General features: G+C 44.5%; 2 protein-coding genes across 4 annotated transcripts in view; both read right to left on the bottom strand.

Annotated features, from left to right (window-relative positions):
- The window catches only part of LOC126526682 (DNA excision repair protein ERCC-6-like), a 332,661-nt gene that overhangs the window by 214,632 nt on the left and 92,625 nt on the right, over window positions 1-25,404 (bottom strand). For all 3 annotated transcript variants that reach the window (XM_055068344.2, XM_055068345.2, XM_050174540.3), the window contains 2 exons: window positions 20,754-20,906; window positions 5,385-5,520 (listed from right to left, as the gene is read on the bottom strand). In XM_055068344.2, the coding sequence (XP_054924319.2) occupies window positions 5,385-5,520; window positions 20,754-20,906 (289 nt within the window). The remainder of the gene's footprint in view (window positions 1-5,384; window positions 5,521-20,753; window positions 20,907-25,404) is intronic.
- Window positions 10,539-14,504, bottom strand: LOC140219765 (uncharacterized). Its single transcript, XM_072289584.1, has one exon. It carries the CDS (start codon window positions 14,181-14,183, stop codon window positions 13,293-13,295), a length of 891 nt encoding a protein of 296 aa, XP_072145685.1. The 5' UTR covers window positions 14,184-14,504; the 3' UTR covers window positions 10,539-13,292.

The following is a 25,404-nucleotide window of genomic DNA, read 5'->3' on the forward strand; positions in this document are numbered from 1 at the left end:
TGCATTGGTGGTGAATGAATAAAATCTGAAATATAAAAAGAAAACACAATTTGTGAATGATTTGCATTTGAATAGTGAGATAAGAGGAGGAGGAGCGGTGCAAGAAAGATAAACAACGACCACAGATGGCAGCTGCCATGCTAGACAGCATAACTTCCCTTTACAAGCCTCCATAAGAGACTGAAAAAAAAAAAAAAGAAACATTTATAGAAGATTCGTACAATAAACTAGCTTTCTTGAGCTGACTGCAGATAGCCTAATATCTGAGATGGCATAAGGATTTATAATTTATAATTTATAAGGCGGAGGTGAAGCAGGCATTTACAGTGTGCCGTAATGAAAGGAAGAGGATCGGGTAAAAGTTCTCACAAGTAATTCTTGCGTGCGATTTGTACAAGAAATTGATCGAATCTGTTTCAAGGAAAAAAGAGCATAGCCTTTTTTTTAATACTGCTCGATGTTTAGGTGATTTGAAAGCTTGCAAGAGCGATCGCAGTGCTTTAAATAGTGCTGCACTGCCGGCCTTACTGCATCACAGAACTCTTTCCAAACTTCAAAAGCTAGTTTTTCTGCATGGTAAGGCGCCACCATAACAATGGTGCGAAAGATACGGACGCAGTGACACTGTATGCTTAATTCTCTTTTTTAAGTCGCGACATACTCATGGGCCACTTTTAAGAGTTAAAAGGAGTGGTAACCGTTCTGTGGTCGAACATTACGGTTGTTTCCAGTTTCTAAAAAGCGTAGAAGAAAACTTTATTATGTAAACAATGAAACTGTTGTGAACTTTACGAACTCTACATACAGTGTGACTTAATGTGCAAGATCTGTGCGGTTTGCTACTGCGTGAAAAAGGCAGTAGGAGTGACTGTTTAGCGCTGTTTTAGAGAGCAGCGGACTACATGCGCCAACATTTTTCATGTTCAGGCAGTTAACTTTTGCAGCCAAGTGACCGATCAAAGCCTTGTAACATCACTGTCACTGTGTTCGTAAAAATGATCAACTATGCAAGCAATTCGTTACAACACAACAGTCTCCGTTCTAATTGCAACGCCGTCCAAGTCAATCGTATAGAGTAACAGACAAACAGATCATAAAAGCAACACCAACAGCCAACGATTGAATGAGAGTAGGTGCAGGCAGCTCCCACAGAAGCCAGATATCTGTGCAGGCCTGGAGTTCCCGTAGGTTGTGGGCTATCCTAGGCTCACGATGCTGAATATTATTTTGCGTTCACGACAGCTAAAAAACAAGAGTTTGTAGTTAACATTATTGTATATAACTAAAAATAATAATTGAGTACAATGTGTCACATAATAAAAACACTATGATAAACTTGAGAAAAAGTTTATTAGTGATTAAATTTGTGCTTGCTACAGGGCTTCTAGTGGGGAATTGTGCACTCATGACGGCAGCCCTGCAGAGTGGAGGTACTTGTTTTCTTGGCGGGGTCGATTTCTTTTGCCCTCTGCAGCGATTCGCTGGAACTTAAGATTTTGTGGGGCCAACCAGAATGTGTTCTGTATGCAAGCATCATGTAGTTGTTGATGTCAAGAGTCGACCGTCACGGCGCCACGGACATTTTATTATGGTGGATTGTGCAAAGAAGGATTGCCGTAGTCGAATGCGAAAAAAAAAAAAAAGTAAGCAAATAAAATGACAAATACAAATAAATATCATCATAATCATCATCATCATCAGCCTGATTACGCCCACTGCAGGGCAAAGGCCTCTCCCATACTTCTCCAACTACCCCGGTCATGTACTAATTGTGGCCATGTTGACCCTCCAAACTTCCTAATTTCATCTGCCCACCTAACTTTCTGTCGCCCCCTGCTACGCTTCCCTTCCCTCGGAATCCAGTCCGTAACCCTTAATGACCATCGGTTATCTTCCCTCCTCATTACATGTCCTGCCCATGCTCATTTCTTTTTCTTGATTTCAACTAAGATGTCATTAACACGCGTTTGTTCCCTCACCCAATCTGCTCTTTTCTTATCCCTTAACGTTACACCTATCATTCTTCTTTCCATAGCTCGTTGCGTCGTCCTCAATTTAAGTAGAACCCTTTTCGTAAGCCTCCAGGTTTCTGCCCCGTACGTGAGTACTGGTAAGACACAGCTGTTACAAATAAATGTATTTGGCTACAATTCTTTTTGCTATTTTTGTGCCACCATTCTTAGATTATACGAAAAACAAACTAAGATCAGTTCATTGCTCATGCCATGCGGTGAAGCAGTTTCTGGACTTTGTGAAGCATAGATACACTCTGCACTTTCCCATAAAACGTCTGGTTTTTGTTCAACTTTGCGGTCCTCGTAACACATTTCGCAGTTCCACATTTTCGGCATCTTCTGAGGATGTTCCGATGAGAAGTCCAAGGAGCGCACTTCACCAGTTCGTCTAGAGTCATGCACCTTCTCCAGAACAGATCGCTCTCAGTGTACCTGATTCTGCATCCAAGCATATCTGTTTGCATTTTTGCAGATAGTCTTTATTACCTCTGCAGAGAAGAGTAGAAAGAAATCCCACAGCGTTATAAACTGTCTTGCGCTGATCCATAGTGCTGGGTCGAGATGTGCTACGGGCAGCCTTTTTCGCGTGAATGGAAGATTCTTTGCTGCTGATGGCAGCACATTTATTTATTTTATTTATTTATTTCACAATACTGCAGGCCAATCTGGCCCAAGCTGGAGTGGAATTACATTGAAATCGGAAAAGAACAGCACAGAAATAATTTCCAACAACATTCGCACGACAATATAATACATCGGTTTCACTAGGACGGTATTTATCACACACGCATGTAAAAAGAACAGCACATAAATAATTTACAACAGTACTTGCATCAGAAATAATAACAGTTTGGCTAGGTTGATATTTAAGACAAGTGTAGTTCAAGGGCTTCGTCAAAACTTTCAGCCTCACAAACAAACTCAGGTAGACTGTTCCAATCCGAAACTGTGCGTGGGAAAAAACTCTGCTTAAAAGCCTCTGTTTTGGCAAAAATTGGTTGCAGGGAGTGTTTGTGAGTGTCACGTGTTGGTCTTATTGCGATGGACTTTAAATATGAGGGTACAGATATATTTATTTTTTCCAGACAAAATATTATGCAAGAATTTTAGTCGACTGATTTTTCTGCATGCAGCTAGTGTGGGAATATTATGCGCAATCATGAGCTTAGTTGGAGAATCCAGCCTTAACATAAATCTGATTGCTTTCCTTTGCAGGCGTTCTAAGCAGTGTATACCTTTTTTTGTGTGGGGATCCCATACAACGGATGCATACTCCAATTTAGGTCTGACAAGGGCATTGTATGCTTGAAGTTTAACATTCACCGTTGCCTTTGTAAGCTTCCTTTTTAAAAAACATAGTTTGCAAAAAGCTGTTGCACAAATTGCAGAGATGTGCGCCCCCCATGTCATATCACTAGAAAGAGCAATCCCTAAATACTTATATTGAGTTACTGCTTGAATGTTAGAGCCATGGATAGTGTAAGTGAACATGCTAGGATTCATTTTCCATGTTAAATTTAATAACACTGTTTTGTTAACGTTTAGTTCCATGTCCCATTCTGCGCACCAGCATTCAATGTGGCTGAGAGTTCGCTGCAATAGCTTATGATCTTCATGGCAGGTTATTTCTTTAAACACAATACAATCGTCCGCAAAAAGTTTAATAGACACTGAGTCCGGGATTACTTCCACTCAATCATTTGCATTTATAAGAAATAATAATGGCCCCAAAACGCTCCCCTGGGGAACACCGGATGTAACGCTGAGCATCCTAGATACACTAGATTTGATTTCAACAAACTGCTTTCTATTAGTTAAATATGCCTCAACCCATTTGATAAGATATAGCAGCAATCCTAGGTTATTTAATTTTAGAAGTAATTTACAGTGCGGAACCTTATCAAATGCTTTAGAAAAATCCAACAGAAGTATATCAATTTGCCCAGAACAATCTAAAACTGCTAAAAAGTCGTGAATAGTTGTTACCAGTTGTGTCGTCGTGGACATACCCTTCCAATAGCCGTGTTGGCAAGGAGATAAGACGTTATTATCTGCTAAAAAGCAGTGGATATTGTGAGCCACAATATGCTCTAGTAGCTTGCAACAAACAGAAGCTAAAGAAATCAGCCTATAATTAGAAATTATTGACCTATCACCTTTTTTAAAGATGGGGATTACGCTTGCAATTTTCCAGTCGTTCGGAAGTTCACAACTAAACAAGGATGCATTAAAAACCTGTGCCAAGAAATCGGTTATCTGTATAGAATAGCACTGTCAAAATGTATTTGGGATTTGATCTGGTCCAATATTCTTTCTGGTGCTCAAGTTCCTTAACATAATTAAGACACCTTCCCTTGTGACGATAGGAATGTGCATATCATCAAGCATAGCGGGTTGGGGAACGTAAGCACTTGACGGAGAGAAAACGCTCTGAAAACAAATATTAAAAGCCTGCAATATTATAAAGCCGTCAGTTTCGATGGCTTTATAATCATAACCAAGTGAATTATGCACCCTGAAGATAATCAGTAGAGCTCTCAGGTCGTGCAAAAAAGATAGGCAGATAAGCACGCACAAGGAAGGAGACCATTCTACACTGTAAAGGAAACTCACTGGTGAACAGCTGCGAATGTCCCCATGCTGACTCAAAACATCGTCACCGTCAGAGCTTGAATCTGCTTTGCTGTCATCTTTGGAATCATAACTCCAGTCCTCATCACTAAATTGAAGTGCAGGCACAGCATTGTTTTGAGCAAGAAGCTTTTCTCGCGACACAGCCGCGCAGGACGCCATGAGAGCGACTTTCGATAACTGCACAGTGACACCGGCAGGGCCCCTTGCCTGGATTTTACAAGAGAAGTGAAACCGAAACTTTTGGAAACTAGGTGAAAATGCCAGGTCCACATGCTGGACATGAGGCAGACCTTCAGAAATACACTTAGGCGGAATAAAACGACTTGGACTCCAAACCAAAGCTCACTAGTGAACAGCTGGTGTCATTGCTCAGCACTGTCGGATGGCAATGCCGGCGATTTAATTCTTGACTTGCTGGAGCCATCTGATTCAAAAATTTTGACGCTAGTGCAGTGTAAATGTGAGCGGCATGCTTTCTTTCTTGAGCGCAGCTGACGCCACACCTTTTTTTGCTATAACATACGCACGTTAGTTTGCAAAAAGGTACATCAAAAATCACAACATCACCAAAGCGCGAAAATTTAAACTCATTCTGAAAGTTCAGTGCCTGTAGCGACTACTAGATGGCTTTAAGTGGATAAGAAACGGCTCCAACATGTCGAAATCGTTGATCTAAAGCATCGATCACTGGCGATTGATTTGAATAGGCGTGGTAACAAAAGAGTAAGAGCTGACCTTGGTTCCAGCAAAGGACCCCGACTCGTGCAGGATGGCAACACGCAGTGGGGGGCACCAGCAGTGGAACTCGCGTACCCACTGATGCATCACAGTGGTCGGGCACACCAGCAGGACAGGGCCCAGACCCGTGAAGCTGTGTGCACACACACACACACCATGGTGAAAGCAACAGTAACGACGAGACAATAATCTATGAGCATCTTGCAATCAGACTTGCCCGTTCTCACATTTTCCACAAGGTGCAGCTCAATTTAAATGGCTGAGTGATGGCCTCATACGATATCAGCGTAACTTTGTTAAAAGCAGAATCTGGCATACAAACCCCCTCCATACACCGTTTAATTGCCAGTTTATTATTATTTCATAAATTTTACCACACCGTGCTTAATCGCGCACCATTATCTTGCCACCAGCATGCATATTGCATCGCATAGGACATTCCTTAAGCGTAGCTTGTCCACACGCGCATGCTATCCCCTTTGCATCTTCCTTTTTCCCTGAAACAGCCAAAGACTGGAACAGCCTTGAGCACTGAGTGACAGTGAAAAAGCCTTTTCGAAACCCGTGCTGACGGGGGGTAAGTTCCTTGTTATCGTTTAGAAATGTAGTTATGTAGTTAGCTATGATATGCTCAGCAAGTTTGCAACATGTGGAAGTTATTGATATGGGACGATAATTAGCAATCAAGGCAGGATCACCCTTTTTCAGCATGGGCACAATCCGCGCTTTCCTCCAGTCGGAAGGAATGTTTCCTGTTTCAAATGATTTGCAGAAAATAACAACCAGGAACTCTGTGATGGCTTCTGCATAACGGCGCAAAAAATATTTGGTATCCCGTCAGGTCCAGCGGACGCTTTAGTTTTGAGGTTGAGTAGCATGGAGAATACGCCAGATGAATAAACAATGTCGGGGGTCGAGTTTGGAGACATGGTACTGGGTTGAACAAGTAAACCATGATGGGAAAACACACTCTGAAAATACTTATTGAATGCCTCAGAGATTAGCGATTTATCAGCAAGCTGCACACCATGACATGAAATGCGCGTAATTGTTTTTTTCTTTTTTGATAAAAATTTCCAGAACTTATGTGGTGAGTCACGAAGAAAATTTGGCAGGCTATACTGAAAGTAATTTTGTTTAGCCTGGCGCAAAGCGCTTGTGAAGTTAGCCTGATGTATTTTAACTATATTTCGACATGCGCCCCCACGCTTCAGTCGTTTGATTTTTCTTTTCAAATGTATTATTTCTCGTGTGATCCAAGGAGTTTTTTTACACATTTTCTTTGTTCTATTAGGAATGTAGTTATCAATGCAATACGTACAGATTTCTTTAAATTTATTCCAGAGTTCATCAACATTAGTTCCTCGAAACATGTCAAGGTGTAAGCTGAAGTAGTCTAACACACTTTCATCATTAGCTCTGGAGAAGTTTTTCGTGGAAATAATTTTTGCTGGTTCACTGTCGACATTTTGTTGAATGGGACAAGTAAAAACTACCATGCAGTGATCAGATAACCCAGTTTCAACTGAAACAGTAAAATGTTCTGTTTCTTGGCTGAGAAAGACGAGGTCGAGAATAGATGCAGCTTCACCGTGTATGCGCGTTGGGTGCTTAACTCCATGTTGCAAATTATGAATCAGCATAATATCACACATGTATGAAGCATTTATGTCATTGTTTGTACTAGGGAAGGGACTATTCCAGTCAATATTTGGGAGATTAAAATCACCGACAAGGTATATTTTATCACGGCGAAATTTAGACATGTGATCGGCCAGATCACATAAATATTGAGGTGGTGAATCAGGTGGTCTGTATACAGCAAAAAGCACAAACGATCTACCCCCGTACGACAGTTTTAAAGTCACACTTTCATGGTTAGCTATTTGCTGCAACATGTGTGCCTCTGTGTTTTGATTCACCAGGACCGCAACTCCCCCTCCACGTGTTGCTCTATCACGGCGAAAAGATAAGAGCGGGGGAAAACAGTTTCATCATCAATATCATCTCTCAGCCAAGTCTGGGTTATAACTACGGCGTGTGGATTGTGAATCAACAAGATAAGCCTCCAAAGCCTCCGATTTATTTACAACACTATCTGCATTTATATTAAGTAAGCGAAATTCCTTAACACGAGGTTGTGAAAGTCAGTCTTTGCTTTGATAACTGTTTTTATCAATGAGTTGAACTCTGCTGTTATCGCTGTCATCCCAGGTGTAAAGCATTTTTTCGATTCGCAGCTTGTCGTTTATCAAGGTAACTTTTTTCCCTTCATCCCTTTCTGTTTTTGCGCTGTCCCACAGTAATTTACGCTTTCTAAGTGTGTTTCGTGAATAATCGTTCTGTATTGAAATATTACTGCCTTTTAGTTTCTTGCAGTTTTTAAAGAGTTCTTGCTTTTCGTTATAGTCCTGGAAGAACACAATTACAGGGCGGTTTGTTGCCTTTTTGCCCAGCCTGTGTATTCTGCCCACAGAAGTGCAAGATACATTAAGCTTTTCTGCAAAAACTTCAGTTAGAACTTTCTTTTTCAAGTCAGCCTCAGATTCCCCGGGTTCCTCTTTTACTCCAAAAACAATAAGGTTTGAGCGGCGGCTCCTGTCTTCTAAATCAGTTATTTTCGACTGGAGTTCATATATTGCTTGTTCTGGAGTGTCAATCCTGTTTGTCTGCTTCTCCAAGGCTGTAAACCTTAGTCTCATATCATTCATGAGTTTTTCCATATTGCTCTGTTGCTCTCTCAAAGCAGTCACTTCAGTGGCTAGGCCTTTTTGCCCTTTAAGTAATTCTTTCAGCATTTCACTAGTATCCAGACCGGGATTAGTTTCAACATCTCCACATAGGAGCAGTTTGCACATACAAAAAGCATTGTAGGCAATTTCAACGATAATTTTGCTTGCACCAGTATTTGAACCATAGACTTTTTCTCCCGGTATATTTCCCATTTACTAGTTACTTCATCCTGTGGCAACTGCGCCTTCTTTGCCTGCCTGTGCTCTCGAGATGCTTTCTGTCGTTCGGCGATCGCTTCTCGTATCTCCTTGTTCCACCAGCTTTTCGGTTTCTTTTTTCCTTTCCAATGAACATGTTGTTTCTCTTTCCGTATTTCTGTCGTCACTACACTTAAAAGCTCCCCATATTTCCACTCCTTACGTGGCCACTTGCCAAGTTCTTCCTCAACTCTAGTGACTATATTTGCTATTTGTTCAGCATTCAAATTTGGACTGGACATTGTGCTTTCCTTGCTCTCTTTCCCAACTACATATCCCATTTTCAAAATGATGCGTTTATGGTCACTCCCTATGCGGCTAAACCCTTCCTCATCGATGACCATTTCTCTCAACTTATCATGAATTCCTTCTGTCATCAGACAGTAATCAATGGTCGATTGCCGGTTTCCCACTTCCGACGTGATCTGTCCTTCACACTTAGGCCCTGTATTCACGATCACAAGGATATGTTGCTCGCAAAGGTCTAGCATTGACTTCCCGTTATTGTCGGTATAGCCATCTAAATCCTGTATGTGGGCATTCATGTCACCTAATAGGACAATCTCGGCACCATTCCCGAAACCCTTAATATCAGCACTTATGCATTCCACTAACTCTTTATTCTTCTCTGTGCAATTTTTTCCGGTCCATAAATACGTAACTCCCAGCCAAGTTTCTTTCCCACCCATTGTACCTGATAACCAAAGACGCTCTTCACATTGTGAATTTACTCTTTTCCATTTGGCTCCCTGATGGATGAGCATTCCGACTCCCCCTCCCTTTCTTTCCGACTTAGTTGTGTTGCACCCTTCCCAAACATAATTCACAATAACTGGCGGCTCTTCCGAGTCTCTAAGGTGCGTTTCTGTAACCTCATACACCCCTATTTGTTCTCTATGTAACTGCTCCTCAATCTCTGCCCACTTTTCCTTTCTTCTGCCGCCCTGCATGTTTATGTAGCCTATTGCATGGCGAGCTCTTGTTCTTGCTTTCCTCCTTTTTCTGTTATCGACGGCGATGCTCTTCTGATGTTCCCCTAGGGGACCTTCTTCATTACTACCTACTCTGACCTCCTGAGCGCCCGCAGGCCTCCTAAAAAAGCAACAGCTCGACCCCCAAGTCGCCAGCCCACTTCTTGTGCTAGCCTGTAATTGAAGAGGATGCCATCTCGTTTAAAACCACCACAACTTCTCACTTCCCTGTTTACTTCGACAACCTCGAAGCCTTTCTCTCGGCTCATTTTCCATATTGCCTCATTGGCAGCCATTACGGCTCTTTGTACGTGACTGTCACGCACAGGCACCTCCGGCACCGTGCACACCACGATCTGCACTTGAGGGGATAGCTCGCGCAAGTCGTCCACCCCCTTCGCCAAGCGCTGGGCTAGTCCTGGCCCTTTCCTGTTTAGGACGTCATTTAGCCCACCTTTTTCACGATGGGAGAGCGCCTCTAGCGGCGAGAGCCGAAAGCAAATACGGTGGCTCTCAGTTGACGCGGCGGCGTGACAGTCTTTGTTGCTTTGCGTTGTGCTGTGATTGTAGTGTGGGAGAATTGTGAAGTTGCTGCTGTTTAAAGTTTTACATATACGCAGTACGCTTGCATCGTCACCGCTGATTTTCGTAACCACCTGTCGACTCTTGCGAAGCTTTCTTCGACATGTTTTCTATTGAAGACTTCAAGAAACTTCACGGCTCCGGCGGTCAGTGGAGCTGCGATTTGGAGTTGGTGCCGCCAGTGACTGACAACATGATCGACAGCCATTTCGGCGAGTCGCACCGGCAGCTGCATAAAGGCTGGATGTTCAAAGAGGAAAGGTACATTCGTCGGATCGAGTATCTGATGCGCGGACAACCAACAGGGAACGAACTTGTGTTGCGCAGCATATGTTTGTGCTTGATGAAAGCTGGCCACTACAAGCAAGTCGTAACGCTTGGTAAAAGCGGAGCTGGGGCCGTCGTCCAAGCATACTGCGATTGCGTTGCTGGGTAAGTACATTTTTTAGAGACGTGAAATGCTGTGCACGAATGTGCTGTCCGCCCTTATGATATTGACATGTGTACTTATATTTATCGGGCGACCACGTTTCGCCGCCTAACAAATCTTATCGCACAGCGCGGGACGCGCTTGCATGTATCCGAAGTTTCTGGAAAGTTATCGACGCTGCTATCCGCAGTCTGTTGTCGCTGAACCTTGTGTTATCTGATTTATTCGCCTGACGCGAATGGTGTAGAACTTTGTGGAAGGCACGCGGGTCCCAACGATTAGTCTGGAACATTTGACGATTCTGTATAAAAGCCGACGCGCTTGACCCGCTGATCAGATTTTCGACGATCGCCGACTGTGTTCGCCGCTTTCGTTGTGCTATAAGTGTAGCCTGTTTTGTGGGCACAGGTTCGCCCAATAAAATCTAGTTTTGCCTTTCACAGTATTGCTACTGTGTTCTTAGCGTCACCACCACGTGACAATATAACACTGAACGACGATGTGGAAAACGGTGTCCTAACAACGGTGTGTTCGCGAGGTGGCGGCACGGTCACCGTCTCTACGTGCAAACACCGCTACGACTCGCTGTCGGGAAACATTTATTTTTCGTTTACAAAGTGAGTCGAGCCGCAGGCTGCGGGCGATGCGTGCCGTAAAAGCATTCACATGTCACTGGTTTGGGCCTATATGACCTTGCGAAGAGTAGTTCGCGGCGAATAGTTCTGGCGATTATTTGATGTTCTACCGTATTTACGAAAAAAAAAAGATCCCAACCGTGCATAAACCGTTTAAGCTATCTATATCATGCACGGATAACCGCGCCTTCAAGAACCTTGCCAGTGCAGCTAGAAAAGAAAAAGAATAAAAATCAATGAACGCTCGCACTTCAATGTAGTGCAGCAAGTCCGCGTTTCTTAAATATATATTCTGTAACGAACATTAGCTTTCTCTTTCCGTTTGTTTTGCCCACTCACAGGAGCATTTCACAGGCATCTAAATGTGAATACTTTCCTTCTTCTGATTTTCCTAGTCAAAGCCAAAGGTGCCAGCATATAGCTGCATTGCTGTTTGCCATTCGAAGTATCCAGAGGCCGTCTTGTATGAGTGTCCCGTGCAGATGGATGGCACCAACACAAGGTAAGGTAAATGTTTTTATTCAGAACACAGTTCAAGTTAATCAGGTAAAATGCAGCGAACCGAATAAGGAGGTATGTGGTAGAACACAGGACGATGTGACAAATGACTTCAAAAGGAGCTTTGGTCTGGTACCTACACTCTTCCTTGTAATGGTACCTTAATGTAGAATGTAAGCATGCTGATAGAGAAACACTATATTTGAAGAGAGGTGAGCTAGCATGCTGTTCGGATTCACAGGAGTTTTCAGTGTCCATCATTAGTGCAAAATAACCGCATGCGTAATCAAATGTCAAAATAGATCTAGGCCAGTAAGCTTTATAGAACATGTGTAACATGGGCCTTTGCCTCGTGTGTTGTCGACAAATTTGACTTCGCCATGCCATCTGCTAGCCGCCTGGTTAGCTCAGATGGTGGAGCGGCTGCCCCGGGGAGGCGGTGGTCCCAGGTTCGAGTCCCGGACCAGGACGAAGTTTTTCTTCAACTTTGAGGCTTTTCTTTCGAGGAACCCGTTTGGGTTTCCTTTGTAGCAGTTGCTACGAACGGGTGGATGTCTGATTTTACCTTTATTCATGTGTATGAACTGTATACAAGTCCCCGCATTTTGTTATTTTCAGGACAAAACCATTGGCGGACATCACCTTTAAGAAACGTGATCAACAAGACGGTGCCCGTTAAGGCTAAGCAACAACTTCCTCCTCATTTGAGAACAGCTGGGCAGTATGGGCTGTTGAAGTCTAGGAGTGCGATTGCCACACGTGCACCTGAGCTGGTGAGGAACCGTTACACAGAGAGGCCAGCGCCAGTGAGAAATGTGAGGACATGAATTCGCAGAAGTGCCTCACATTGATTGATGAATATGATTGATGAATATTTCAAGGAGCAGGTGTCCCTCACAGCTACCGAGAGGGCGGATATCTGTGCAAAGACCGTAGGCCAGAATAAGAACCCTGCATGGTTCACAGAAAGAACCGGAAAGCTAACTGCTTCAAAGTTCCGCAGGATACTGCACTGCCTGAAACCAGAAGGGCTTGTTAATGAAATACTTTACCCTCGCAAGGAAATAATGAAGAGTGGTGACCCCAGGCTCTACGGAATACAAAATGACGCAAAAGCGGTTGAAAAATATCTAGAATTCATGCAGCTATATGACAAAAATATAGATGTCCTGGAAACAGGATTGCACATTCATGAATTGCATTCTTTCATTGCCGCATCGCCCGATCGCTTTGTGAGAGATGGCAGTGAGGATGGGCTTCTAGAAGTGAAGTGCCCCACTTCGAAAGCTGGCCAAAGAGTTGTTGATGCCTGCTCTGACAAAGGTTTCTACTTGGCAGTAACTAATGGTGAGGTCACCCTGAAAAAAGACCATTATTATTACTGCCAAGTACAAGGACAGATGGGAGTCGCGAAGAAGCCATGGTGCGACTTTGTAGTCTTCACAGATCATGCTGACCTTCAAGACTCCATATCAGTGAAACGTATATATTTTGACGCAGAAATTTGGAAAGACATACTTCAGGGCCTGGTATACTTTTATAAGGCTGCTATAATTCCAGAACTCATGACACGATACATCCAACGCTTTGGATTTCTTTACATTACAGGTGCAGGCTACGTTTCCTACAAGAAGTATGCTGTGGGGTTTTATGTAGTTGACCATTGTGATGAGGACAATCTGAAAATGACTATCAGAAGGCTGACGCACACATAGTGCGTTCCTTTGCATCATAAAACTAGTGCATGACGACACCTTTTAAGTGCTCTGAATAAATATACCGCATGCTTTCGTGTTCTATTACATGGTGTCTGTCTCCACTTCCTTCCCATTATTTATTAGTGGTCGCCTAAAGTTTGAGAGAAATGCACATGTTGTGAAAATTGCGTCTGCTATGTCTAACATGTTTATAGGTAAGGGTCTGTCCAATAAATGGAACTGCTTGATTCTTCTTATGACCCTTTCAATGTGCACCCGTGCACTTGCAACATGCTTTGTGGCTTCAACATCCTCGGGACTCATCTGCGCTTCTCCAGGAATACGAAATGGAGGCATATGAAGGACAACACCACGTGGCAGAAGGTCATCTACCTTGAATCCCTTGTCAACCATGATGCCATCTCCCGATTTGAACATATCAAGTACTCCAGACTGTTGCACAATAGCTCTGTCACTGGTACTTCCCCCATATAATGGCGACACAAAGCTAACATAGCAGTCAGGTGTTGCGGCTACAACACATTTCATTGTGTTTGCGAACTTGTAGTGGAAGAAAGTTTGTCTCTGAGCAGTTAAGCTTGAGGGCTTTTGTATACGGATTTTTGTTGTGTCAGGTATTATACGTGAGTTTGGGTACCGTCTAAAATGAGGTGGCATGTGCTGTTGTACTTCAGGAAGTGTGGGGAAGCTAGTTATTTCAGTGAGAACCTTCTGCAATATAAGTACCCATTCTGAATATATACGACTGAATGATGGCATTGAAATTAAAAAATTGCGAGCAATCTCTCGTGTGGCCATACCTGTCCTTAAGTGAACCAGTACTGCATACATCTGCTCGGCAGCACTGAGTGACCTGCTCTTTATGTCTATTGCAAACCGAGGGTTATTGTTCAAAATTAAATTTAGTATATCATAAAACACTTGCACAGAAGGCAATCCTGTGTAATATAACATATGCTCAGTACCTTGCATGTTATCGAGGCACAGTGTTGTAGCCTTCAGCTCGTAGTAATGTGCTTTCCACTGTATTCTTTGTTCCTCAGCAGCTTTTAGCTGTACTTCTAGCTTTTCTTTCTTTCTGCACTTAATTGGCTTTCAAGCAGCATAATATGCTCTAGAGAGAAATTATTCGCCTGACAGCTCTTTTTGTGTTCAGCTGGTACACTATGCAATGCCGCACTATCTTCACAGGTCGTAGAGCCTAATGACATTGCACTTGCTGCTCTGCTTAATGGTGTTCCTTGACCAAGAGGTGGAGTAGATGCCCTGGCAACTGGTTGGCAATCCTGTGGTGTCCTATTTTGGCCTGCTGCTATACTCGGTGGGGTACTCTGTCCAACAGCCGATGTGGTTGCACCGCTGCTGGCTTGGCCACTTGCATTTGCCAGTCTTGAAGCTGATAAATAACATTAAAAATATATTTCACGACAGTGTAACAATGTGTGATTTAAGACTAATAATATAGGTGCGACATCAAATATAAAAACTCTGCACTACTCATAAATAAGTGACTACTTAATCTCACTTTGCTAGAAAAAGACGTATTAAAAATTGGTTGGTGTTTAGAGAAGGGAGCATCTAGCTGCCGATACCGTAACTGACTCGCCCAAGATGAAAGCGCGACTTATTTTGCTAAAGAAAGAGCAATCAACACTCGCTATTCAAGAAGCTTCACTCGCAAGTACTGCACGATGCTGCTTGGCATCGCATATTTGGCATATTTCATGATAATAAAAGATAATATCAAGTGCCGAGTACAAAATGAAGAAAGATTACTGCAAGATCGTAAATGCTGACAGTTGACGAAACTCAAACAGCGTCACACATAGCCTATACCTTGCCGTTTCTTCACTCTGTCAAAGCGAGCGATTGACCCAGGGCATCTAATTGGCGTGTGCTTGAAAACCGATGGTGCGTAGTCCGGGTGGGACATAAAGCGTGAGGGCGCTCCTGAAATAAAATGTGACGGTTAAACATCTTGAGTGTTTCTGTTATTAACGCGTGTACGACACAGGTCACACTGTGCTAACACAACTGACACTGCGTACTAAACAAATGCACAATCGCCGACCTGCCATAGTCCCGCTCGGAAAGAGCTCGAAGTTACACTTATGGGCTCAACAGACACGCTGTTGATCAAGTAATAAGGAATATCAAGTCACTGTTTCTTTACCTGTTACGAAGTGATTGCTGCAGATGTGGGAGTTCGCTGTCGGTTCCCACGGCGATCCGTCGGCGTTGACGCTATGTATTGCTTGCACCCATTTCTTTCGTCTCGTTGCCTGAAGCGTCGCGGCAGGAAATCCAAAAAATCGCACGTTTGGAACCTTTCCGCTGGCATTACTGCAGCCTACGGCAGCACATCGCTGTGGCATCGCAAAAAAAAAAAAAAGCTATGATCCCGCCTGCTAAGGAGCAGCGCGGCCAACACGGAGAGCCCGTACGTACGTTCTTCAGCGGATGTCACCAAAAATGTTTCGGGCGCTCGCCGCTAGTGTCGCTGTCAGAGTGCTTCCGGTGCGCATGCGCACAAGACACCCATGAAAAAGGCCCATTATCGGGCGTCCGGAAAGTCGGTCGTTGACTATTGGCCTCGAGCTCCACCACTGGAACAGCTGGCGCCACCGTCGCCGTGACGTGCAATTAGGGATCACATGGACATAGCGGCCGCGTCGGCTGTTTCGAGAGCGCCGAAGCGAGCAGAAAACGAGAGTTTAAATTCCCTCGTAGGCTGCAGATCTCATTTAGTGGCGAGATTTTCCCGCTTCGAGTGTCTCCTTTACAAGCTTGAAAGCACTACAATAGGTAGTGGCCATAGAGTTTCTAAATAATACCTAGAGGGAAATGTGGCGCTAGTGTCTACGGGGGTTCTCATGAGCGCTGCCTCAACCTACATGGGAATGATGGGAAGTACAGGCTTCGGATTGACTTCAATCTTTATACTAGTGACGTTTGCTTGTGGCGCAGTAAACAAAGCTATACTCAAATATTATCGCGTAAAATCTAATTTTATTTCTGTAGTATGTCATATAATGTACAAGACGCTACATAAACTTTGTATGACTTTGAGATGGAAGCATGGTTTACTATGGTTTGTCACCAGGACACACCAGGGTATGCATACTTGTGCGATTCTGTTCTCGATTTAACCACAAAGAATAATTATTTATTTATTTTTGCAACAGCAATAACAATCGTGCATGTACTTATATAAAAATGCTCATCAAGTATTTATGAAAATAAAAATGTTGTATTGTGAGAAAGTGTTGTGCCCTTGAGTGGAATGCTACAAGTGTCGTCTGCTACGAGGCCTGCTCGCTGCAAACGCGAGACTTTTCTCGCAGACGACAGGCACTTGCTAACTCTCTCTCGCTCTTTCGAAAGGCTGCGTCGGCTGTCACGATTGCTGAACGTCTTCACATACTTTTAAGCACATCTGCTGCAGTGCTACCTAGGACGCTATATATAGTGGCCTCCTACCAATACGCTTCATCATATTGTATATTGACGTACGGCTTCCGAAGCGTTATGGCTTGGCTTTGCACTTACCCATTTTGCGACACTAGACTACAGCCAGGAAGCAGCAACATTTCCTACCACAAGTAAGTTTGTGTTCTCAAAGACCTAAAACACGCATTTCAATGAGCACATAAACGAGGAATGCATAATGAAGCCCTCAATAAAATTTGATTGTCAAGCCACTAGAAGTACAACTGTATATGTCTTGTATGAGTAGTGCCTTCTTTTTCATATTCTGAAGTTTCATAAAACACGTAACGGTACAGTGCCAACCTAACACACTTAACAAACCAAGGTCCAAACGCTCAAAACATGTTCTTTCAACGTTTACGATGCCGCCGCTTTGTCGTCAGGGCTTCGACGCCACACCGCGACACAAACATCGTCCCAGTCGCTGGCCCAGCGCGCTCTCGCCACTTCGAGCAACATAACAAAGGCAGAGAGCTTTGCGTTGCACTGTCCCACTGCAGGTTACAGCAAGTGCGCTTGAAGCAAAACCAAAACTGCAAAAAAAAATACTTGTAGACTAGTTCGCCAGTCAATACAACGCCAATCCGAAGCCTGTACTTCCCATCATTCCCATGATGGTTGAACGATCGCAGCGCCAGATGTCCCTCTAGGTATACTAATATGAAACTCTATAGTAGTGGCTGCCTTTGAAGGCGCGCAACATGGTAGGCTACTGCTCAGTGCCGCGTGCCAGACATAAGCAACGGGGCCCGGTGTCAGCCTTATTCACACGTAGCCGCAGGACAAGAAGCTACGTGAAGCATGGCTCGCGAAACATAAAACCGGCAAACAGTCATCGGCTACAACTTGGGTATGCAGCAAGAACAGACGCAAGGAAGATTTCTGCTACGGCGCCGGGCCTGCGACGTTCGGCAAACGCGCACTGAGACTCTCGCCCGAGTCCGCTGCCCGACTGATGTCATGATGGCGTCGTCTGTGAACTTGTCGATGCTATAGATACTGGCAAGTTCACTGGAGTGGAATGGGAGCGGTAAGAAGCAAATTAAAAAAAAAAACATGGCATATGGTTATGTTTGTGTGATGATTTAATACACTGGATTACAAAAAAGAAGGAGCAGGAAATCACACGCTGAGAACACCGATAAACATACAGTGCAATGCAACTCGAGAAATAATATTGAAACGTCCGAGAATTTAAAAAAAAAAAAGAAGATTGATTTGTCGCGACGGCACATCACAGTCCCCGCAGGCGTTGAGGTCTCTACAACGGCATTATTTTTGAACAGCTCTGATAGCGCCCACGCAACAATGGCTGCTTGTATGCTGTCAAATGCTCATATTCTGCGGCCTAAAGCTCATGGCACGGTGGGAAAACGCGTGCGCACGCGGCGAAAACGAAACAGTGCGCGGACAAGCATGCAGATGCGCAGTCGGTCGCTGCGAATCTGTGCGATCGCTGCATTGAGGCTTCATTCTATTACGCTCCATTTAGTTATACAAACTCTATAAGAGCATTTTTCACATAGTTTGCTCTCAGCGTTTACCTACCTTTCACGCAAGAAGCCGGTTCAGGAGACTACATCGCGGCGACCGCGCGCAGTGGTGTTCACTGTACATACAGTGGAACACCGTTCATACATTTTTCACCGGACCGAGGAAAAAAACGTAACAGCCGGGAAAACGTATCAGTGAGGAAAGCTCCGAAAATGAATGAAAAAAGTGCAGCTTCAACTATAGACAATTTATTTCCACAGAGTGCGCTTAGAACTTTAAAAAAGTCAAGAATGGTGGCTTGCCGTTTCTTTCGCTCGCTAGAAATCACCACACGATTCTCAATAGCCTGGAAGGCAGCATTGCTGTCAGCGTCGCTGTGAGGTGCGACGTACCTGCGGAGGAGGTCCAGAGCCGCGACGGCTTCAAAGATAGGATTTGGCAACTCCCCGGCATCATGTGGCTCGTGATCCTTGTCGTCACCGCGCCACGGCAATGGCAACGGACGAAGGAACATCCGCAGGAAATTTTGTCCTCTTTGGCGTAATCATGCTAACGTGCAAACGATTGTTTAGTATTGCTGGGGAGCGCGTGCATCCGAGCAGCCCGGTTGTGCGCAGCGTGGTTTCGCGAGAAATGTAAACAAGAGAGGAGAGATGGCCCGATAGGCGGAGCAATGCCATGAGCAACGCCAACTTCCGGCTTCCCCTTAGCTATAGCTTCACAAAGAGTGACGTCAGGGCCTGTCCTGAGTTTCCTTCCTCCGTGAGTCGACCCGTCCAACAAACATGCAACGAACCATGCGGTGACCGTAATCACAGTGATGATAGGGAGAGCATTTTTAACGAATGGCCACCTAGTGGCGGCCTCTCGAACTGGAGTGCGGCTTCTTGCAGCCAGTTCCATAGCCAAGCCCCGGTCAAAACTCGTCAAAAGCCAAAATGGCGGTTGGAGCGCGTTGCCTACTTTAGCCCAGGCGGGTTCGGGTTGCGACGCATCATGTGGGAACGTTTTCACAGCTACTATGTAACAGCGGGGTTCCTTATACATTGGATCCCATGGAAGCTATGCCGGGCCCAGATAGCAGCCAGGAAAACGCAGTAGTGAGGAACGTAACAGCGGGGTTCTACTGTATTCGGTAAAGAGATAGCATCTGTAAACGTTTCTGTGCTTTCAGTTTGCCCAAGATTATTATTTAGACAGTAAAAAAATTATCTCGTTTCGAAAGTACTTACAGAAATGCCCGAGAGAGCTTGCGCGTGGTGTTTTCAGTGAGCGCTGATAGCAAAACTTATGAGGAGCGCACCGCATGATCCCTCATACTACGCCAGCGAGGCGCTTCCTATACACTGGCAACTCCTCCAGCGCGCACGACTCGGCGTCAAAGAGGATTCGTTACGATTCTTCTCTGTCACTCGAGCAGGCATTACCGCGACTTTAGCTCCCGAACAAAATTACTGCTCATTAGAGAGTTTTAGAATAGGGGCCCCAATAGTTTGGGGCCCAAAAGAGCTTTGCGGGTGTTAGCGTTGGGGCACAAAGGAGTGAAGAGCTTTAGAATAGGATTTTACGTTCGCAGATAGCATCTTACGCTGACAGCGCCACTATGGCGTCAAGTAAAAGCTATTAGAAATAATTGAATAAGATATACCATTTTATGATAGAAATAGTAATTTTGACTTGCGTGTATTCGCATTTAATTACAATTTGGAGGTTATTCTGTAAGCAGGAAACAATTAGTCGCGCTAAGTTTCGAGCAAACCAACTTTACGTGCCTTCACCAGCCAAGCTTAGCCGTGTTAGGCCTACGAGCCATAAAATCCACAAGCGAATTCAAAATCAGCGGCGTCTAATGACTCAATATTCATAACACACGCTAGTTGATAGAAAGCGATAACCGCAGTCACTTCTCTTAGCTTGCGAACTTCACGCGTTACCACGAATCAAACCTAGTTTAGTGCTAGGTTAGAGCCGTCGCTTCGATGGGTGCCGCCATGTTTGCTGACGCAAAAGTTTTTGGAGACGCTATTTGGGCTCCCGCTAAATCGGTGAAATAGCGTACCCAACACAAAACCCAAACGCAGTTTGCGTCTCGTGCATGCGCAGTGGCTTCGACGCTATTTCTTTGGGGCCCCAAAACGTTTGGGACCCCTATTCTAGAACTCTCTATTTTCCCTGATAGAAGCACAAGTTCCCAGAGTTTTACCTGAGTATTTCTAGACTATTCAAAATCCCTGAGAATTCCCGGCTTTCCCGGTTGGTAGACACCCTGAATAATAAGACTGATGTCTTTTGGAGAGCTATTGCACGGTGTCCACATTCTGTACCTTGATTGAGCTCATTGACGAATTGAAAATTCTCAAATGATTCTGCACTTGTAATTCTAAAGATGCACAGCATGTAATACAACTAAATTTCCAATGAACTCAAGTAAGTGGCGCTTGAAAGGAACAACACGGCAGAGCACCAACCAAGTGTACGTTGTAATGCACCGCAAGGCAGCCTTGTTTTTTAACTGCCACACAGCAGTCGTCCACATAGCCTAGCAATGGTGCAGCCTACCTGTCGCCAGGGGTGCGCAGATGGCTGTGCCTCAGGCCCGCCAGGAAGGCAATTGTCTGGACGGTCTTGCCCAGGCCCATCTCGTCACCCACAATGCCCCCACAGCCCTGCCTGTGCAGCTCCCACAGCCAGCGCACACCGGTCTGCTGGTACCTGCAGCACATTATTAGCACTCACCACATTTTTTCTACAGAAAACAGCTTTTTCGAATATGCCATCACCTAAGCTGAAAATTTCACACATCCATGCACTTAGCAGCAGCACTGTGGCAGTGAGCAGCTGGCTAAAACATGCTGCTTTGAATTTTACAGATGTGTCCCAATATCTTGGTGCTTTACTATGCTGACAACTGCACTGCTTGTGAAGCATATCAATTTCTTCAAAGGCAAGCTTGATGACTGTCCAAACAAAGTCTGACACTCAACCCTCATCGGGTATTAAAGGAAACATTAAATCAGCTCAAAGTGGTAAACAGTACCTTTATAACTTAATTTTCTTCAGTTCTGCTGTAACTGGTCAATTAATAAAGGAGGAGATGAAGGTCAAAGTCTCATTTCATGAATTTCATGCCAAAAGCTTAGCACCAGTGCTAACGTTTTGTTATGAAATTCATGAAATGAATAATAATAATATATGGGGTTTTACGTGCCAAAACCACTTTCTGATTATGAGGCACGCCGTAGTGGGGGACTCCGGAAATTTTGACCACCTGGGGTTCTTTAACGTGCACCTAAATCTAAGTACACGGGTGTTTTCGCATTTCGCCCCCATCGAAATGCGGCCGCCGTGGCCGGGATTCGATCCCGCGACCTCGTGCTCAGCAGCCTAACACCATAGCCACTGAGCAACCACGGCGGGTTCATGAAATGAGACTTGCTAAGGTTTTGTTATGAGACTGTGATGTCACGGATCTCAAAATATTTTCCATATTTCTGCCACTGTGGCTCAGCTTTCTCTACTACCCTTTGCTGAGCTGCCCCAACAGCAACACTGCCGCAACCACCTCCTACACAGCTCACCCCGCTCTGGCGAGTTATTGAAGCGCAAGTTGCTGAAGCTCTATTAATGTAGAATCAGCAGCACCCTGTTGCCGCTCCCCTCACTTATACCTCTGTCACCGCGCAGCCTCCTCACCAACCACTCGATATGATACATCCACGGCCGCTGCCACATATTCATCATCCCGTTAACCGGCCTGCCAGTTAACTTGGCAATTATTTTTAAGCCTTTGTAAATCCTGGGTGCATGCAGAACAACAGACCCATATGCCAGTTAACTTTGTAATTATTTGTAAGCCTTTGTAAATCCTGGGTGCATGCAGACCCATATGTTATGCCTGCGGTATACCCGGACATGTTACATGATTCTGCCACCGACACATGCTGCACTCCAATGGCTTTATGCCGACACCTCCCTACACCGACGCGCAACCTTTCCATGACACTTATTTTAATCAGCAGTCAAGCAGGCCACCAGCCAAGCACCCGTTACTTGCACATCGTTTACATTCCCCGCATCGTTGCTCGTTGTCTCCCATGCATCAGCATCCTTTACCCACTCAAGAGGGAAGCTAAGTGCCGCAGCTCACGACGTAGGAACTGTTGAACATCTTGAAGGGGCAGCACAATAGGACGAAGACAGAAGGCAGGAACACAGGACAGCACTGAACTCCCAACTAGCTTTATTCGAAGGCATACACAAACTTATGTACACAACCCAAGCCACCTGCTCTCCCATCGATGGCGTCATTATCAGTGCGCAGGCAAAAAACGCAGAACCCTGTAATCTAATGTTACACTACGAGGCGGCTTAAAAATTCTAATTCACTGTTATGCAAATTTAACGATGGCATGCCTACACAATGCGACCCTTTTTTCCTGATATATCAGTAGGCCTCAATAATCTCCTTCGTGGTATGATTTTTATGCACGGAATGGATTAATCAAGCCTGGTACCTCAAAGATTGTCTCCGAACAGCCTGCTGGCAGGAAAAAGCCAAAGGCAAGAGCAGAAGGGATTTCCTGGAGTGGCGTAAGACATCCTATCATACAGCCGACTGGACGTGGAACAGCGCCTGGCCTATCCTTCCAAAACCACAGAAGAAGAAGATGCCCGAAGCAAAAGTGTTGGTTCTTGGTGACGAGACTATACCAGAACAGCACAGAAGAACCCTTGGTCTCGGTCCGAAATTCGCCCACAAGCCAAGCGTCACCCCGGCGGAGAAGGTTACTATGGCTAGGACAGTCACCTACCGGGGGACCGACGAAGAAAGACCACGCTTCATAGCAGAGTGTGTGGATGTGCTGGGACGATCAGGAGAGAGGCGCTCGAAGAATAAGACTGTAAACAATTGTGTAGATTATGCTGTGAGTAGAAACCTTCATATTTTGACCTCTGATAAGAAAGGCTTCTTTGTTGTAGTACCAGAGAATATTTTCTACAAAAAAGCGCCAGATGCAATAGGAAAGAATTTCAGAGCAGTAGATCTGAAGCCCGCTGAAGTTAGGGAGCGCGCACTGTCACTGCTGCACAACCACAACCTTGAGCAACTAGCTTCATCAGTAAAAAAGGCAAAAAGTCTTAATTTGGATATTTTCTTCGCAGCAAAGACCCACAAACCTGACATTTCACTTCGAGCAATAGTCACGGAAAAGGATACATAGCAGCGGGTTGTCTCGGGATACTTACAAAGGCATTTGCAATCCTTGGTGATCAGAGATCCGTTTGTGGTAAAAAACTCTGATGATCTCATCAGCTTCCTCATTCCATCTAATCCTGGTGATTGTAATATTTTTAGCATCGATGTTCAAGACCTGTACTATAACATTCCACATGACGAACTAATGATAAGCGTCAAACTGCGCATTACCGAGGACAATGATGAGCTCAAATTTTCTAGCAGCTGTGGTATATCTGTCTGCAGTTTTCTCGAGATTCTCTCCTTTTACTTAGCTTCAACTGTTGTTCAATGGAAAGGAAATCTATACCGACAAAAATCTGGCATTTGCATTGGCTCCAAGGTTGCACCGGTACTAACATTTTCCTAGGTAGCGTAGACAAAAATTAGAAAAGAAAGTAACCTAGATGACCGAACATTCAAAGTGCTAAGATATGTTGATGATTTTCTGATCTTTGTGAAGAGTACTAATTTCCAACAAACTGTTCATAATGTACTTCAAGTATTCCACAAATGTGGCTCAGGGTTAGTTTTTACACACTAAGTGCCGGATAAGAACAAGCTACAATTTTTAGATACGATGCTCAAACTAACTGATACGCATGTGTGCTGGATGCATTGCCCAAGGTCAGAAAAAACAATTTTAAATTTTCACTCCGCACATTACAAGGTGGTAAAAAATGGCATCGCTTTTTCGGTTCTGTTTTCCGCACTTTCGAAATCAAAATTTTCACCAGACGTCTAAAAGTTTCTTAAAACAACTGGAGCGTTTGAGTGCGGCAGGTTTTCGAGAGAATGCTATCCGCATGACCGTACAGAAGCTTGTTAAGCATGTAAAATTAGGAGCACCCACAAGAATGAACACACCAGAGCCTGCCAACAAGAAGAAAAAACTGGTTGTAATTCCATATGTGCATAAACTATCACACAGCCTCAGAAATGTAGCAGGCAGGTTTGATGTAAAGGTTGTTTTTCTGCCCTAACAAGATGATCAAAATTTGTGGTAAGATTGATAGGAAATTGGCTCAGGCTGCCTCCACTCATGCTGGGAAAGGCTGTACTGTTAAACATACTTCCCCGTTTGTGCACTGTAGAATGGGAGTTGTTTACGAGCTTCCATTTTCCTGCGGACACGTCTATATCGGTCAAACAGGTCGTTGCCTAAATATTAGATTGTCTGAGCATAGGCGCTCACTAACGGGTAATGCCTACTCGCATGTCGCGCAGCATTGCTCTGAGCATGGGTGCACTCCAATCTATAAAAACACCACAATACTTTCCATGCATAAAAATCAGACCATGAGGGAGATTATTGAGGCCCACTATATCAGGAAAAAAGGGTCGCATTGTGTAAGCATGCCATCGTTAAATTTGCATGACAGTGAATTTGAATTTTTAAGCCGCCTCATAGTGTAACATTAGATTACAGGGTTTCGCGTTTTTTGCCTGCGCACTGATAATGACGCCATCGATGGGAGAGCACGTGGCTTGGGTTGTGTACATAAGTTTGTGTATGCCTTCGAATAAAGCTAGTTGTGAGTTCAGCGCTGTCCTGTGTGTTCCTGTCTTCGTCCTATTGCGCTGCCCCTTCAAGATGTTCAACCAGAACCAACTCGCCCAAATGTCGATCTTTCTACAGTATGAACTGTGTCGCCGTCGAACTTTACAAGTCCTCCATTGTCACCTTCGAACATTGTCGACTTTACTGTTGACAGCATACCTGAATGAATGTGTGGTTTTTAGTGGCGCAAGGGCCAGGTATGGCCAAAGAGTGCCACACGGTGTACCTACCACTGCGCTAATTGATACTGGAGTAGCCATGTCTGTACTAAACGAACACCTCTCTCATGCTCTACAAAAACTTACAATGCCACTCCCTGGGTTTTCTCTCCGCATAGCAAGCACCCAGCCAGTTTAGCCTTCAGCAGCATGCACCGCAAGAGTTGTTATTCAGGGTTTTCCCTACATTGTCGA

The sequence above is a fragment of the Dermacentor andersoni genome, chromosome 8, assembly GCF_023375885.2.
Source record: "Dermacentor andersoni chromosome 8, qqDerAnde1_hic_scaffold, whole genome shotgun sequence".
Classification (NCBI taxonomy): domain Eukaryota; kingdom Metazoa; phylum Arthropoda; class Arachnida; order Ixodida; family Ixodidae; genus Dermacentor; species Dermacentor andersoni.

Excerpts from the sequence above, each read along its gene's own strand:
- LOC140219765 (XM_072289584.1), bottom strand. The coding sequence starts at position 14,183 with ATGCAAGGTACTGAGCATATGTTATATTACACAGGATTGCCTTCTGTG.